This window comes from Ascaphus truei, chromosome 4, assembly GCF_040206685.1.
Source record: "Ascaphus truei isolate aAscTru1 chromosome 4, aAscTru1.hap1, whole genome shotgun sequence".
Lineage (NCBI taxonomy): Eukaryota > Metazoa > Chordata > Amphibia > Anura > Ascaphidae > Ascaphus > Ascaphus truei.
In genome coordinates, this window is record NC_134486.1 from 53,674,866 (window position 1) to 53,692,371 (window position 17,506).

The 17,506-nt window shown below is 42.8% G+C and overlaps 1 protein-coding gene across 3 annotated transcripts in view; it reads left to right on the forward strand.

Annotated features, from left to right (window-relative positions):
- PLEKHH2 (pleckstrin homology, MyTH4 and FERM domain containing H2) overlaps window positions 1–17,506 on the forward strand; it is a 142,484-nt gene that overhangs the window by 99,498 nt on the left and 25,480 nt on the right. For all 3 annotated transcript variants that reach the window (XM_075595767.1, XM_075595766.1, XM_075595768.1), the window contains 8 exons: window positions 59–145; window positions 2,309–2,467; window positions 3,467–3,547; window positions 4,281–4,460; window positions 7,294–7,402; window positions 8,004–8,116; window positions 10,524–10,703; window positions 11,330–11,427. In XM_075595767.1, the coding sequence (XP_075451882.1) occupies window positions 59–145; window positions 2,309–2,467; window positions 3,467–3,547; window positions 4,281–4,460; window positions 7,294–7,402; window positions 8,004–8,116; window positions 10,524–10,703; window positions 11,330–11,427 (1,007 nt within the window). The remainder of the gene's footprint in view (window positions 1–58; window positions 146–2,308; window positions 2,468–3,466; window positions 3,548–4,280; window positions 4,461–7,293; window positions 7,403–8,003; window positions 8,117–10,523; window positions 10,704–11,329; window positions 11,428–17,506) is intronic.

The window sequence follows — 17,506 nt, forward strand, 5'->3', positions numbered from 1 at the left end:
TGGTTTGTAGTATGTCTTAGTTACAATTTTACTGCAGTTCATGTTTGTTTCCGTGCAGAGTGATGTAATCCGAAAACCTCAAGGGCAGATTGAATTAAATTCATCTAGTCACATAGTAAAAGGCGATGGAAAGCAAACAGTCCAGGTACAATAGTACTTATTTTAACCAGCAATACCACTTTCCCCCCCCCCTGTTTTTTTTTCTATGTAAAAGCATGTATAATTCTACTTTCTTACCTAAACTGGCAATCGTTTGGTGCTCCTGTTATAAATATGTAAAAATCCTGATCGTGTGCCTAACATAATGGCCGCCTTTCAGTTTCAATCTTTAGTCAGTGTAACTCAGCAGCTGCAATGTATCCTTATATTACTAAGGTATCCTTATCTATTGTTACAGTTTACAGCTCAAAGTGCTGGGAACATTGGCAACAAATGATCACAAACAGGAAAGTGTTGCAAATATTTTGCGCTGCTTGGAAAGTCTGTTAAAACCTGCTATAGAAATCAAATAATGCTTTAAAACTGATTAAAAGGGCATTAGGAGTTGGATAAAAAAAAAAAAAAAAAAATAAAGTCACAAACTACAGAACTGAGTTATTAAAAAAAACAAAAAAAAAACCCCCATACGATTTCACGTGTTGCTGCTTTAAAAGCTTCATGTTTCATTTGTACAAACCTATATGCTGCCTTTTCTGTTTTCTACCACTTGAGGTTATCAATGTATTCGCTACAGCTGCGGTGCGCAATCTTTTCTAATCACGCCCCCCCTCCTGCTTCCCTCCCTGCTCGTGCCCCACCCATACCTTACCTTCTTTTCAGCTCCCGGCGTCAAATGACGCCCCGCAGGGTCACTTGACGTCACATTGCCATGGCAACGTGACGTCACATGACCCCGCGGCGTCGCTGAAGAGAAGGTAAGGGAGGTTGCAGAGGCCTCACGTGGTCCCCGGCATTAATTGAAATGCCTTGTGGGAAGAGCGTAAGGCCTCTGCAGCAGCCGCGCCCCCCCCTGAACAATCTTACGCCCCCCAGTTTGTGCACCGCTGCGCTACATTATTTCTGGTTCTAGCTTAGTTTAATATGAGCTCAAAGCCACCCAGCATTATTGCAAAAATGAACACAGGTAGTGAGAATGTGATTCTGATAACACTGTTGTATGCATATACAGCTCAACCCCGTTATAACGCGATCCGTTACAACGCGAATCCGCTTATAACGCGATGCAGGCGTGGCTCCCAGTTTCCGTATTTATGAAAACTTTACAACACGATTATTGGTATTTTATATACTTTATTGTACAATGCATACAATTGTACATTATTTCTAACGCGATCCGCTTATAGCACGATGTGATTCTTTGGACCCCAAGCACAGCGTTATAAGGGGGTTGAGCTGTACATAGAATAATGCAGGCGCAATGAAGTTTAGAAAATAGAGTCTGATAGCAATTATCTTTCATTAATTGCTATTCATGGTTGGCAAATATACTACTGTCCTTAGTAACTTACCCTTTTGTACCTGAGGCACAAGAAGATAAACCTAGTTGTTTCAAGGTAACAGTCCTAAGCATAAATGGCAAATATATTCAGGGCCGCCAACAGGGGGGTCTGCTGGTGTTGGCATCCTGGGCTCCGTGAGTCAGGGGGCCCGGCCGCCTGGGCCCCCTGCGCGACCTTGCCCGTTATATTAAAAAAAAAATCAGAAAAAAAATGCTGGTGATTCCCCGTGCGCATGTGCAGAGCCGAGGTCCCGGCACGCATGCGCAGGGAAGCAGGGTGTCCGGCCTGCTGCCTGTAGGCCTGCTCCCCAACGTGGGACGGAGGGGAAGTGCATTGCGAGCCCGCGCCAACCCAGCTTCCCCCGTGCGCGCCAACCCAGCTTCCCCCGCACGCGCGCCAACACAGCTTTCCCCGTGTGCCCGCCAACACAGCTTCCCCCTGCACGCGCCTCCTGCCACGGAATTAGCCCGCCAGTCTTGTTTTCGTGGTAGGTGCGCTATGGGTTCGGAGGGGGGGGTGGGGGGGCTGCTCCTTTCATTTGTCCTGGGCCCCATGATTTCTTTTGGCGGCCCTGTATATATTTAATCCTAATCACAAAGCCCTGCAATTTATAATCAAGTTAAACCTACTCCGGGTTTCAGCTGCCTAAACATATAATTGATTTAGCCTTTGTGTGAATCATTTTTATTGACGTGTTCTTATTTCTGTTCTGCAACACTGTTTCAAAGTGCCCTGCAACGATTTGTAATCCTGTTTTATCCTTATTGTTGAAATTAGAAATACTGTAGATGACTTTCTTCTCAATGTAGTTGATCACAGAGAAACGCACCTACTATCTGACTGCAGATTCCCCCAATATTTTGGATGAGTGGGTACGAGTTTTGCAGAATGTCCTACGAGTGCAGACTGCCAGTGCCCTTTTCATGCAGCCAGATGTTAAACCAACAGTGAAGGGATTGCTCACAAAGGTAAAACAAATTGTGTGTATGTAATAATCAGTAGTGAAGAGTTTAGTATAACGGAGTGTTTTACATGTGCCTCTTGAGCATGGATTGCCATTATTATAAGGCATGAGGCTTCCTTTGTGTATGAACAAGTCGCAGGCTTTAAAAAAAAAAAAAATCATTCTGAGGTTGTGTTCATTGTATCACTTGATAGTTTACAAAAGTTAAGTGGAAATTACTCTGTAGGCCCTAGAATTCATATTAACCCTAGAGGGGAATAGGGTTACCAACTTTTACTAGAGAATTAGGGACACTTGGAATTATTGATGGTATTCACAGAAAAATAGTATCTGTCTGGGGCTAACAGTGGTGTTAAACCCGAAACTCGGCGTCTCCGGGTCAAACCCAGAGAGGTGGCAACCCTGTTAATAACCTCAGTCAGAACAGGAGTCTCATTTTGCTGTTCTGAGCCGTTTGAATTGGGACATTTGGGGCAATTGGCAAACCTAGTGGTGAAGACACAGCACATACATGTTCTGCACCAGATTAATGGAAGTTAGGATTACTGCTGACTACTTTCTGCAGTACCAACTTTAATGTTCATAGCACAGCATTTTTAATGCCACCTAACTGTAGGCAGTTTTGTTGAAAATCTGTATTATTATTATAATTTTTTTTTGCATATTTCTATCTGTCAAAAATGTGTTAGACATTCCTCATCGTACACAGGGAACATATAAGTGCTTATTAGTAAAATAGAAAGGGAAAAAGATTTGTTGAGTATAAATTGGTGCGACTGTACATGTTTTGTTAAGTAAAGAGGATGTGTGAGGGAGTATTCTATAAGCCTATCCCGTAACAGTGCATTGCAGGATTCTCTGATAGAGAAATGGTTGAAGCTGTTATTGGAACCAATTAGACGATGTTTCGCAATGTGCACATTTTTCTAAACAACTGCATATAAATATTGTGGTTTATTATAAACAGATATACTACTTATGGTTATATATCTCCACGTTTTAGGTTAAGCACGGATATTCTAAGAGAGTTTGGTGCACACTGGTTGGAAAAACCTTATATTATTTTCGCAGTCAGGAGGAGAAGGTATGTACTATGGTGAATATCTGTTCCACTGCTAGAATTATATCATTTATGCAGAATATTCCCATGAATCATATTCTGATGAAAAATTTACGAGAGGTGATGACCGATTTATAGGAGGGGTGACAAGGTATTTACTGTATTCATTGTAGAGTAGTGGGGAAAATAAAGTCAACGATGTTTGGAGTAAGCAGGAAAATCCCAAACAAAAACGTAGAATTAAATAGCTAGATAACGTGAGCCTTAGAAGTGGTCCTTATCTACCACACGCTTCTATTTTTTATTATTACCTCTTATAATGTACTTCAAGCACAGTGGCTTCTGGGAATTAAGTTGTAAAATTCGTTTTTGTTCACAATGTTTTTTCATCTAAAAATACAAAAAACTCAAATAATGGCCACATTGGTCGAAAATGGCATGCAAATGAGATGTCAAATTATGTAATTTCCTCCTTATATACTTCTTAAACAATACGGCCAAAACACCTGAACTTTAGCTCATCAAATTGTCTTCGACGTTTGGATGATTTGGCATTACTAATATTGGGTACCATAGAATTAATTCTATGTAATCCAAACATGAAGTGTTGATGATTGGTTAACTTAAAACTCATTTAAATGTATATATATTTTTAAACATTACATATTGCTGTGAAACTATTGCATGCACCTGATTTTAGAAGTGTAACATTATCCCTGTGAAATGTCTGTTTTATAACCTCTAATTATTGTTTTAGTTTCCTCTGGGACAAATCAAACTCTGGGAAGCCAAAGTAGAGGAAGTAGACCGTTCCTGTGATTCAGATGAGGACTATGAGACTAGTGGTCGAAGTCTGTTATCAACACATTATACCATTGTCATCCATCCCAAAGAGCAAGATCCCACATACCTCCTCATTGGATCCAAACATGAGAACGTATGATATGAAAGATTCCTGTAGTATTTGTTAAAACAAAGGAACAGTAAAGGCTTAGTATTTCTATCCCAAATGCTATGGAAGGCCACCCCACTTTTTTATCTTTTATCTAAATCATTGATGTCTTCATGGCCCTCACATTACAGTGAAAATGGGTATGGAATATAGTGAACCAGTTGTTATTTTGTAGCAGTAATTGCCAAGGATTCACCCCTGGTTGTTAAGAAGAAGCCCTTAGAGAATTAAAACATGTACTGTCAAAATATTTAAAAGGAGGACGGGTGTTTATTGCACATGTCCTTCTCTGGAATCTACACCAACGTGCTAAGGCAATGAAGGGGTTAACCCCTCCTGCTACCCACAAAGGGCCAAATACCCCCTTCACCCACCCCCGCTACCCACAATAAACACTAATACCCACCTCCTCTACCCCCACATGATTGATACCTGAGGCCACAGGTGTCCGGGGGTCCTCAGGTGGTCCCCGTGGGTGTCTGTGGGCCCTCAGGTGGTCTCTGTGGGTGTTCGGGGGTCCTCGGGTGGTCCCCGCTGGCCTGCGGTACCAATCCTGTGTCAATTTTTTTTTTTTTTTGCAATACATTGAAATAAATAAATGCTTTTTTATTATGGTGACCATTGAATGCTATAGTGGCTTATCATGTCCATATTATAAGGGTATGATGTCCCACTAGGCCAATCAATGGGTTGGTATAGTGGTCCCGGAGTGGGTGGTTAGGCCTCCCGGGTGGGTAGCGGGGGATGGGAGTTAACCCCTTAATTACTATAGCTGTTATTAACCGCTTAGATGATTAAGGGGTAATGGAGGACATGGACCTGGAGTATGCTGATGAGGACACCCTTCATGATGGGGAAGTAGAAAGGTGTATTTACTTTATTTATGCTGGCTGGATAATGTTTTATTTTATAATGGGCAAATTAGCTATTATCCATGTCTGGATAATAGCTATTTTGCCCATTACTGTACTGTATGTGTTGGGGGGTGGAGGGGGGGGTGTATTTATTTCATTTGTATTGAAAAAAAAAATTTGGCACAGGATTGGTACTGCAGGCCAGCGGGGACCACCCGAGGGCCCCAGGACCCCCAAGGGAACCACCCGAGGGCCCACAGACACCCGCGTGGGACCACCTGAGGACCCTCGGACACCCGTGGCCTCTGGTATCAATCATGTGGGGGTAGAGGAGGTGGGTATTAGTGTTGTAATGTTTTTAATGTTTATTGTGGGTAGCAGCTGTTTTAATATACATTTTAATACTAGTGTATTGTAGCTGGGGTTCTCCGGAGCAGAAACGCATTGATTTGAGGTCCGGGGACCCCCTGCTTCCCGAGATACAAGCCCCATTATGGGGTGCCGGTATCTCCTATGCATTTAAATATCCCACGTCACGTGACCGTCGGTATAAAATGCATAGGAGATACTGGCACCCTATAACGGGGCCTGTATCTCGGGAAGCAGGGGGTCCCCGGACCTCAAATCAACGCGGTTCTGCTCCAGAGGCCTCCTGCTCATGTATACTAGTAATAAAATGTTTATTAAAAAACATTAATTTCGGGCGAGATTTGCGCTACGAGAGGCGGCTCTCTCTGAGCAGCTCTCTCTGCAGCTAAAAGAAATCGCCGGGTTAGCCCTTTTCAGAGAGGTGATCTTCACACCGCCGGCTACTCGCCAGTTTTAGTAATTTTGCTATCACAGGTAATCGAGACTTTCTGAATACCGTGATAGCAACGCTAAAAAACAGGCGATTTAAATGGCCCGGTGACTTGTTTTAAAGCTTATACAGTAGCATAGGCCCCTAAGTCTCCATTGATGAGAAATGAGATAAAAGCAAGTACAAAAAGCATTAATTCCTTTAATTTGAAATTCTACTTTGAAGATAATAATAATAATAATAATAATAATAATAATAATAATAATAATAATAATAAATGTTCTAACCAAGAAAAAATGTTTTCTAAAAGCTGATCAGAGGTTCAGGTCCATGGAAAACCGATTAAAAAGTATTTAAATTCTCCTATTGTGCCCATTTCGGTTGTATAGTGCAAAGTAATCAACTACTGTATAAGAAATAGTCTACTGTATCTCCAACTCTGAATAGAAGCAGATCAATGGCCAACCATCTGCAAATACTGGACGTGCCACAGTGTGAACACACAACATGTTACTATACCACCTTCTATTATTTTACCCGGAGATTTTTTTCCCCATTCAATATGTGCAGCAATACAATCTGCACACTGATACGTGATTAGCTAAGCTGCAGATCGATCCGTTCTCCTGTAATCGATCGCTTGCTCCGGGTTATTTAATTCAGTTCTTGCACAGCATTCTGGGCAATATAGTCCTGGAATATGATTGACTGGGCAGTTACTAGATACAATTGGTGCACTGCTACAGAGAGGGCGGGGCACAAGAGCCAGAGCCTATCAGAAGGGGACTGTCACTTTGGAAATGCTTCCTACATTAAAAATGTCTTTAAAACATTTTTTTTTTTAAATGCTACAAGTATTTTCTCATAGTATAGAACTGATTTATTTAAAAAAACACACACACACATGTAGCATATTGCTTGAACTGTTGCTTTAAAAGGTTTAGACCCATGGTCATGCCAATCTCTAGTAGTGATCATAGTTTGATGGTACAATAGGTTAAGAGACCACTTCTGTTTTATCTACAATCCCCCTGTAAGCACAGATTAAAAGTCTGAGGATTTAAGAACCAAGTTTCCACAACTGGAATGAAAAACAATAATTGCAAAATATTAGAGATTTAGGAACAACGGATATTAATGATTAATGCTTTGTGTTTCTTTCTAGGACACGTGGCTTTACCACTTGACCATGGCTGCTGGAATCACTGACGTAAACGTTGGGACTGAATTTGAACAGCTTGTATGCAAACTGCTGAGTTTAGATGGAGAACCATGTACGTACTGAAGCTTTCTAAGGTGGTAAAGTAGTGTATACATCATTGACCCATGAACATATGGCTAACAAACAGAAAAGTCAGGAAATAACATCTGCTGTAGGTCACAGGTGTGCCATTTAGCATACTAAAGCCAATGTTCAAATTGTTATGTTGTTTGCATCCTTGTTTTCACTGAATGCATTCTATAGAAGGAAACCTTGCCTTGGTCAGCTTAGACATGTGTTTAGAAAAGAAAAGTATACAGGGATATACCAAATAAGTAAACATGAGAAGGGTGTTGATCCAGGGAGGACTCTGATTGCCTGTACTGGAGTCAGGAAGGAATTATTTTTTCCCCTTACGAGACATCATTGAATGATGTTTTACTGGAGCTTCTGTTTGCGTTCCTCTGGATCAATATACTATAAATACAAATATAGGATGAGTATTTGTCATCTAAACTTAGCACAGACATATGTATTTTTTCAACCTTTATCTACTATATAAATATGTATAATAACTCTTACAATATGACACTGGTACTTCATGTTCTTTAACATTTTAATACATGTATTTATGTATCATATATCACATATTTGATTTATTTTCATTTGTCCAGGCACTCAGATTTGGAGACACCCAGCTCTCTGTCATAGCAAAGAAGCAATAAATTCACCACTTACAACATTGCCATCTGAAGCATTGCAAACAGAAGCAATTAAACAATTTAAGGTAAACATGTATGAGAAAAAGTCTATAGTGCAGTATGGTTTTTTGTAGAAGGAAGCTGATCGTATAAAGAAAGTTATTCTATCCATGTGCAGTATTGCTGATGTTGATTTGGCATTGTTTCACTGGTATGTTTTGAAATCTGAAAATACTATGGACTACATTTAATAATATATATCAGCTAAAGACACACATTCATGTCTTTTATGCGCTTCATTTTAAGGGGGCTGTGGATTTAAGAAGAACATTGTTTTGAAAAGGAATTGGAAGAGTGCATTGCATCAAAAAATCATTCCTCGCCTACAGCAGGGACGGCCAACTGCAGTCCTCAAGTGTCACCAACAGGCCAGCTTTTAAGGATATCCCTGCTTCAGCACACGTGGCTCAATCAGCGGCACAATCATTGACTGAGCTACTGATTGAGCCACCTGTGCTGAAGCAGGGATAGCCTTAAAAGCTGGCCTGTTGGTGGCCCTTGAGGACTGGAGTTGGTCACTCCTGACCTAAATTCATATGTCTGTATGTCATTACTCTTACATTTAGCGCATGTTTTCTTGGTGTTTGTATGGTACGCGTCATGTTCACACATATGAATGTGTTAGGAATTGTTTGCATTTGACGGACAATTATGACTCATTCTTAGGGCATAAGAGACGCCAGCTTGCAATTTTGTAGACATATCTTTTACATATGTGCACCACAAACAATCGAATTCCGCCTCTAGCTCCACCCCTAGTGCAATAGCTCCCCCCCTCGTCCATAGCTCCACCTCCTGATGCCATAGCTCCACCTCCTAGTGTCATAGCTCCACCTCCTCGTGTCATAGCACCACCCCCTAGCGTCACAGCTGCAACAGGATGCATGAATCTGTTATTCTGTGCGGCATTTTTATGACAAAATTGTTTTCAGCAATGTTTCAAACATAGGCCCCTAAATATTATTTCTCACGATCGGAGATGTTGCAGATCCACCAGGGGAAACACAAATAAAATATTACCAAATCATTCATTTTTACAGGTTTCTAGTAACAGTTTGAGGTGGGAGGTCAATACTGCAGTTTGTGGGAATGCATAAAACGCCTCTCTCCTTAAAAGTTCCAAGTTATATTCATCAAGGGGCCAATGTTAATGTGAAATGTGTAATTGCTTTATATCTATTGTGACAATCTGTTCCTCAACGAATCTGTTGATTGGACAAAGGAAAATCTACAGTACTGTATGTATTGACTGTGGCTCTCTATGCCAAGCCATGGCTACTTAAGCAGAGTAATATTGTCTAAAGGCAAGCCCGAGAAAACGAGACCCATCAGAACATACGTGAAAATGAGAGGTAACTCTCAATGTATTACTTCCTGGTACTGTATAACATTTTATAAATAAATAAGATACAGTATCTCTTAATTGAACTACTGTATACTTATCCCATTCACCATCCCTAGGAAAGTGAACTCTTGTACAGCCTTCCCCAAATATCGCAACTAATTTCCCTTAATATCACAATATAACTCAAATTATTCCAAAAAATTATCATTTTAGTCATTACGGTTTAACCGCTTCAGTACTGATGGGGTATGAAAAGCATTAATTAGAGTTAAGAAATACAAAAGAAGTAAAAGAATATTGAGTAGCTATCTGGGAATTAATAAACCGATAACAGACCACACAATACCTTAACCTTTTTACTTCATAAGCATGGCCGATAGTATAATCGTCATTTCCTGTTGTCCTTTGTAATAAACAACTTACTGTAAGGAAAATCTATGTCAAAGTATTATGTACTGTATTCTTTTTTATATATATATATATATATATATATATATATATATATATAATCTTTATGTATTTTCATTTTCACCAAAACAGAGTACAAAACCAAGAAACCGGTGTAATTTCTAATGTGCAAACGCTCAAAGGAATGTTCTGATTTACTATTAGAATTGGAATTGATTTTCTTTGATGCTGGTTAAATCAACAAATAATATTTAATGACAGTCCAGGGGGATTTATCACTGGTAACCTAAGACTTGTGCTAGTGGACAGATTTCTTGATGTGATAAAGAACGATGTACATAGTTACATAGTTACATAGTAGATGAGGTTGAAAAAAGACTTACGTCCATCAAGTTCAACCCATGCTAAATTTACACGACAGATACTTTATACTATATTTGTACTTACAGTATATTGATCCAGAGGAAGTCAAACAAAAAACCCCAGTGAAATATCATCTAATGATATCTCATAAGGGGAAAAATAAATTCCCTCATAACGCCAAGAATTGGCAATCAGATTACTCCCTGGATCAACATCCTTCCCATGTTTACTTATTAGCTATATCCCTGTATACTTTTCCTTTCTAAAAATATGTCCAACCCTTTTTTTAACATATTATCTTTGTGTTTCATATGCAGACCTGCCAGTTATTTCTAAATGCAGCAGTTGATTCTCCTGCTATTGATTATCACGTTTCCTTGGCTCAGAGTGCTCTACAAGTCTGCATCACGCATCCAGAGCTACAAAATGAGATCTACTGTCAGCTCATTAAACAGACAAGACACAGACAGTCACAAACCCAACCAGGCCCCATCCAGGTACAGTACCTTACAAACCATGTATTTTATTGTAGCAGTCCTCAAATATTTTAGCTTGTGTGTCAAATGCAAATAGCAGGTCTTATTTTGTATTGTATTGTATTGTATGTCTTTATTTATATAGCGCCATTAATGTACATAGCGCTTCACAGTAGTAATACATGTGGTAATCAAATAAATAACAGATAATATAAATAACAGGTCATGGGGATAAGTGCTTTAGATATAAAAGTAACATTAAGGAAGAGGAGACCCTGCCCCGAGGAGCTTACAATCTAATTGGTAGGTAGGGAGAACGTACAGAGACAGTAGGAGGGAGTTCTGGTAAGTGCGTCTGCAGGGGGCCAAGCTTTATGGATCATGTGTTCAGAATATCCACAGTGCTATTCGTATGCTTCTTTAAGCAAGTGTGTCTTAAGGTGGGTCTTAAAGGTGGATAGAGAGGGTGCTAGTCGGGTACTGAGGGGAAGGGCATTCCAGAGGTGTGGGGCAACCCATTGTCATTTTATAAATGTACAACCTTTTCTCTACTGCTTAACAAACATTACTGGTATCTGGTTGAACATGATGGATTTTGAGAGCATCATACATGGGTATAAAGGCAATTTGTTTCTCATCTGTCCAAGGGTTGGCAGCTTTTAGCACTCTGCGTTGGACTCTTCCTTCCCCAACATCCGTACCTTTGGCTCCTGAAGATTTATCTGAAGAAGAATGCGGATCTCAGGTGCACATGTATGCTTTGGATAAGTGGCTTCTGCTCAGTTCTTATAAAGATCCTGCTTGCTCGTATTACATTATGCTTTCAATTCGTAAAATAATGCACCAAACTAAGCACCTTCCCTTCCAAGTGTTCCATGTACAATTCCCCCATTGTCAGGCTGAGAGAAACATTTGGGAAGAAGTGGATCACAAAATAGAAATCAATCTGAACTCGTTGCTTTTTTTTTCTCAATTAAAATATAGGATCTCGACAGTCATATTCCTGATTTTCTATTAATATTGTGCAAAGTAGCAATACTTCTTTACATGGCAGCTGTTTTTTTTAAAGACACTGAGTTTGTACCTGCAAAAATGGATAGTTTTCTGAATTCACTAATGTTGCTATAAAACTAGGTATAAAAATGTAGACACCGATTAGCATTAATTCAAAATCCTGCCTCTATTTCTATGTACTACTAACAGTAGCATAGAAATATTGGTACGTTATTGGTGGATAGATACTATAGACATATTGAAGACCACAAGATAGCTTAGCCTATATTTTTGTGTTTATATTTATATTATCTTTTTTTTTTTCATTTGGGGGAGATTAACATTTACACCAAAGTGGAAAAAAGTGATTAACAATAGACTGGCGCTAAATTTACCTTTAATATATAATTTCATATAATTTTGCAATTGATACAAATATATAAAGTGCGGATAGAGAAATACACATAGGTTAAACCAGAGGTGGACAACCTATTTTTCAATGTTGCCACAGGTGTTGCGAATGAGAAGTTAAAATCGCCTCACCATGTAAAAATTGAGGAATTAGGTTGCTCAATCGCACATTTAAAACAACACACACTGTTTGTCTGCTTCACTCACCTCAGCAATATCACCTGCTGCTCGTTCCCTCACCTCAGCAATATCACCTGCTGCTCGTTCCCTCACCTCAGCACTATCAACTGCTGCTTCACTTCGTTGACTCACTCAGAAAGCAGAAACCAGCAAACGCCGTCAGGAAAAAGTTTATTTTACTGTGGGAGCTGGCAAACTCAAATTCGCCACACTTTCATGGCCAATGCGCCACTTGTGGCGATTGGCGACAGGGTTGCTCACCTCGGGCTTAAACACTTCTACATTCCAATACAATATAGTGAACAACGTATGTGCTGCGCTATTCAAAAAATACTAATAATATATTACTGACTAATATGTGCACTAAAATCACCTAAACTAAATGTTATAGTGTGTTCGTGTGGCTGCCAATCAGTGAATCTGACCGCCCTGGTCAGATGTGAAGTAATGAAAAAACAGTACTGTGAGGCGCCTAACGTTAATGTGTTAATATAGCAAATGTAAAAACAAAGTATATAATTAAACTTATCTAAACATACATTTTAACAGATACTATACAACCGTGAACAATGTCCTTTAGCGATTGTCCAAATTACTCCATTGCTGTTGGAAAGATCCAAATGGAACTCAGCCCATGAGAAAGGAGAAAGATAACAACATAGTGTAAAACTGTATAGAAAGAGCAGGATGAACCTAATAATAAAGGAATGGTAAGTTCATCAGAGGTTGGAAATAGTCAAAAGAATAAGGTAAAAAAGATACATTTAATAAACATTAAAAAATAATATATGCAGTTATCACAATAGAATCCACTCCTCACGCCAGCAAAAATTGAAATCCTACTTACGGGAGATCAGTAGGTAATGCGCATTTAGTAATATCCTTCACAGGGAGTAACTACCTCTCATATCCGGCAAACACCTCTGCAGTCCTGTCTGCGTCTGATCCAGACCCGCTGGTGCGCACAGGTCCTCCTACAGCTGCCAGGGCGCTGGCTCCGCTTCTTTCCCCTTCTACCAACATCTGAGCCACTACTAGCCTGGAACGCCACTAACGCTCTCGCGAGAGCTGATGGTACACAAGCCGGTTCCGGGTATGGTGCAGTGTATTCAGAAAACTTCCTCCAAGAGAATTAAGTGCACAGCCATGCACGCTGATTTGCGATGGTGTAAGGAAGTGTTAACTCCACCCTACGCGTTTCACGGATCACTCCGCTTTGTCAGGGGTATGCTGTATAGGAGTTACAGTAAGTCCGTCCGTTCTTTTAAATAGTCCCATCAATCAATTCCAGGGAAAAAACACGTGATGCCTATTTCAATCAATATATATCTAACCTAAATTCTCTTCATCCTAAACCTCTGACTGCTCAAAAATCATATGGAAAAACTACAAAAAAAAGATCATTATATGTCACAACATATCATGTATTGTATCATATTAATCAGTACTTCTCAATCCATAAAATCATTGATGTAGTAAATTTTCTCTATATTATATCATTCAATTATAAAATACAAAATACAAATTCAAACCTTAACCATTTTTTATATATATATATATATATATATATATATATATATATATATATATATATATATATATATATCTTATACTATATTAGTGAAAGCACTGTATGTTTGCCTGCCTGCCTGCCTGCCTGCCTGCCTGCCTGCCTGGATGTCCGGTGTCCCTAGGGGAAATCTCATTGGTCCCTTGGGCCGCCCCCGCACACCTCTCATTGGCCTGAGGCGGAGTGACGGGCCAAAGGGGACACACACACACACACACCTCTCTGTCCTCTCCCCCCCCCCATCACACACCTCCCTCTCCACTCACCTCCCTCCACCTCCCGCTCCACTCACCTCCCTCCCGCTCAATTCCCTCTCCATTCACCTCCCTCTCCATTCACCTCCCTCCCGCTCAACTCCCTCCCCGGCGCAGGGACAGGCAGTGGGCAGGGCAGCCTGCCGCTGCCTCCACTCACCTCCCGCTCCCTCCACCCACCTCCCGCTCCCTCCACTCACCTCCCCTCACCTCACTGGCGCGGGGACAGGCATTGGCCAGGGCAGCCTACCGCTGCCACGCGGCACCTAACCTCCCTCCCGCTCAACTCCCTCCCCGGCGCGGGGACAGGCAGTGGGCAGGGCAGCCTGCCGCTGCCTCCACTCACCTCCCGCTCCCTCCACCCACCTCCCGCTCCCTCCACCCACCTCCCGCTCCCTCCACTCACCTCCCCTCACCTCCCGCTCACCTCCCCTCACCTCCCGCTCACCTCCCTGGCGCGGGGACAGGCATTGGCCAGGGCAGCCTACCGCTGCCACGCGGCACCTAAGATGGCGGCGGAAGGAAGGACCCCTTCCTCCCTCGCGGACTAACTAACATGGCGGCGGCCAGAAGGAGAGGTGAGTGTGTGTTAGTGTGTGTGAGTGTGTGTGAGTGAGTGTGTGTCTGTGTCTGTGTCTATGTGTGTGTGTGTCACAGCGTGACAGTGTGTGTGTGGGACACTGTGTGTGTGTCTGTGTGCGTGTGTGTGTGTCTGTTACACTGTGTCTCAGACACTGTAGAGTGGGGACCGGAGCTACACATGGGGGGTGGGGGGTCAGGAGCGGAGAAAGATACAGGGGGAGTGGAGAGGAGGGACCCGTCAATTTAAACCAAACCAACCCCCCTCCTGTCCACTGCCCCCCCCTCCTGTCCACTGCCCCCCCCTCCTGTCCACTGTCACCCCCCTCCTGTCCACTGTCACCCCCCTCCTGTCCACTCTCCCCCCCCTCCTGTCCACTCTCCCCCCCTCCTGGCCACTGTCACCCCCCCTCCTGTCCACTGTCACCCCCCCTCCTGTCCACTCTCCCCCCCCTGTCCACTCTCCCCCCCCTCCTGTCCACTGTCACCCACCCCTCCCGTCCACTCTCCCCCCCCGTCCACTCTCCCCCCCCGTCCACTCTCCCCCCCCTCCTGTCCACTCTCCCCCCTCCTGTCCACTCTCCCCCCTGTCCACTCTCCCCCCCTCCTGTCCACTCTCCCTCCCTCCCATCCCCTCCAAATAGTCACCTATTGTTCCACCATTTATAAATAATACTACCTATTACGCATTTACATCCCGGGCAACGCCGGGTCTCTCAGCTAGTATATATATATATATATATATATATACAGTATATATATAAAATGGTTAAGGTTTGAATTATATATATTATATATTATATTATATATATTATATATTATATATATAATACTTTTGATTCTATACAATACAAATAACTGTTTATTTTTACTTTGTTATTTCAATTGCTTTTTTTGGACTGATATATATTCAGCCTATATTTAAAAAAAAAAAAAACAACTTCACAAGTGTGGGACTCCAATGCAGAATGTGATTACACGGTTCCCTTTAAAACTAACCATACAGATTATAAGACAATGCCTATGGGTAACATAAAAAATAAAGTTTCATTCTAGGGATAATTGTACATTGATACGGATCAGGCTGCTAAAGGACATACTGATCCTATCACACAATATCTGATAAGTATAGTCTACTGACTGGTCCCAAAAATTTGGAACTCCCAAATGATAGCACTACAGTGACTGCTAATCAATAATTAACAACGGGCTACTACAGGAGATAATGTTAGTGAAATAACAGAACAAAAAATGTAAAGAAGCTAGAAAAACAACTGCAGAGGTGGTGGCATGTAGCCAGAAGGGAAAACACCAGCTATTGTTCCAAATACCAGTAGGCAATAGAATCATTCACCCAGAAAAGCACTAATACTGAAATCAACATTCAAAGGGTGTGGGGGAGGGAAGGGGGGGCAGAGTTTTTAGCTCATATATCCAATAGAGTTCTCTTTTGGCCAACTGTTTAGTTCTATCACCGCCTCTCCAATTATGAACTGGGGCTTCTATTGCTAAGCACTTGAGTCCCTGAGGAGTCTGATTATACTGTAGTTTGAAATGATGAGATACGTTGTCTGTGACGAGGCCTCCTTTTATGTTATATACATGTAGCCAGGTCACCCTTTGCCCCCTGCGACCCCCTCGGGAGCCTCCGTGGGCACAAGCGATGCCGGGTACTGCCGGAGGCCAGCGGCAGACCCGACGGCCATCCCAAGGGTGGGGGCCGTTGCAGGGAGCGGTGCGCTGTCTCCGCGAGCAGGCCGGTTGCCGGGGACGCGATCGGGCCGTTGCTAAGGCCGCGGTCGCGTCTCTAAGGTCCCGGCGGCCGGCGAGGAGAGCGTCGCCATTAATTAGCCATTCGCACATGCGCAGTGGTCGCGCATGCGCAGTTAGAGCCCCAGAGGCAGTGAAAGTCGCGCGAGGGCCAGAACAGAGTAGGGAAAGGTTGAGGAAGCTCCCTATAGCTCGCGCATGCGCAGGAAAGGCGCGCACGCGGCCCCAATGCCAGGATAGGCTCTATGGGACTACAACTCCCATGGAGCATAGCGAGGGAGGCACCAGGTGCCTCATAGGAGCCAATAGGGCTGCAGGACTGCCCTGGAGGAAAGGATACATTTCGCGGGCTTGCACCACGCTAGTCAGTCAGCGGAGGGACCCTGTGAAGGAAGGAGGTAGGGTACAGGAGAGAGGGACTCCCCTGTATTAGGCCAGCACCCCTTTGGTCCAGGATAGCTCAGCTCCCCAGTAAGGTGAGTGTTGCCAGGGGCAGACCTCAGGTTAGGGACCCTGCCACTTACATTAGTGGGAGCTGGGAGAAGGAAGTCTGCAGTTATAGAGTTGGAGTCAGGGAGCTGTTAGGGAATTAGGGTGTAGGGAGCGAGTGCAGCTTCTGCCCCATATAGGTACCTACACTCCAGGTAGACCCCAACTCCCCACTAGTTGGGTGGGTAACTGTTCAGAAGGTGATAGAGAGTTGGAGCTAGGGAGCTGTGAGGGAAGAAGGGTGCGGGGAGTGAGAGCAGCTCCTGCACCCCATAGGTACCCACACCCCAGGTAGGCCCCAACCCCCCGCTAGTGTAGTGGGTTAAGTACTGAGGGAGGCCCAAGATAGGGACGCTGCCCTTAGTGTTGTTAGAGTGCTGCATTGTCAGGGTCACAGCGAGCAGTGCTGTGAGGTCTGATAGGCAGGCACCTTGTTGCGCAGCACGTTGGCTGCAGCCTCCAGTGAGTTACAGCTTGCTGCGGTAGGCGCTGGGACCAGTCAGAGAGTAGTGGGTCTGGAGAAGGGCTATAGCTGTTCTAGTCACCTTGAGGTAGCGCTAGGGGTAGGATGCCTGAAG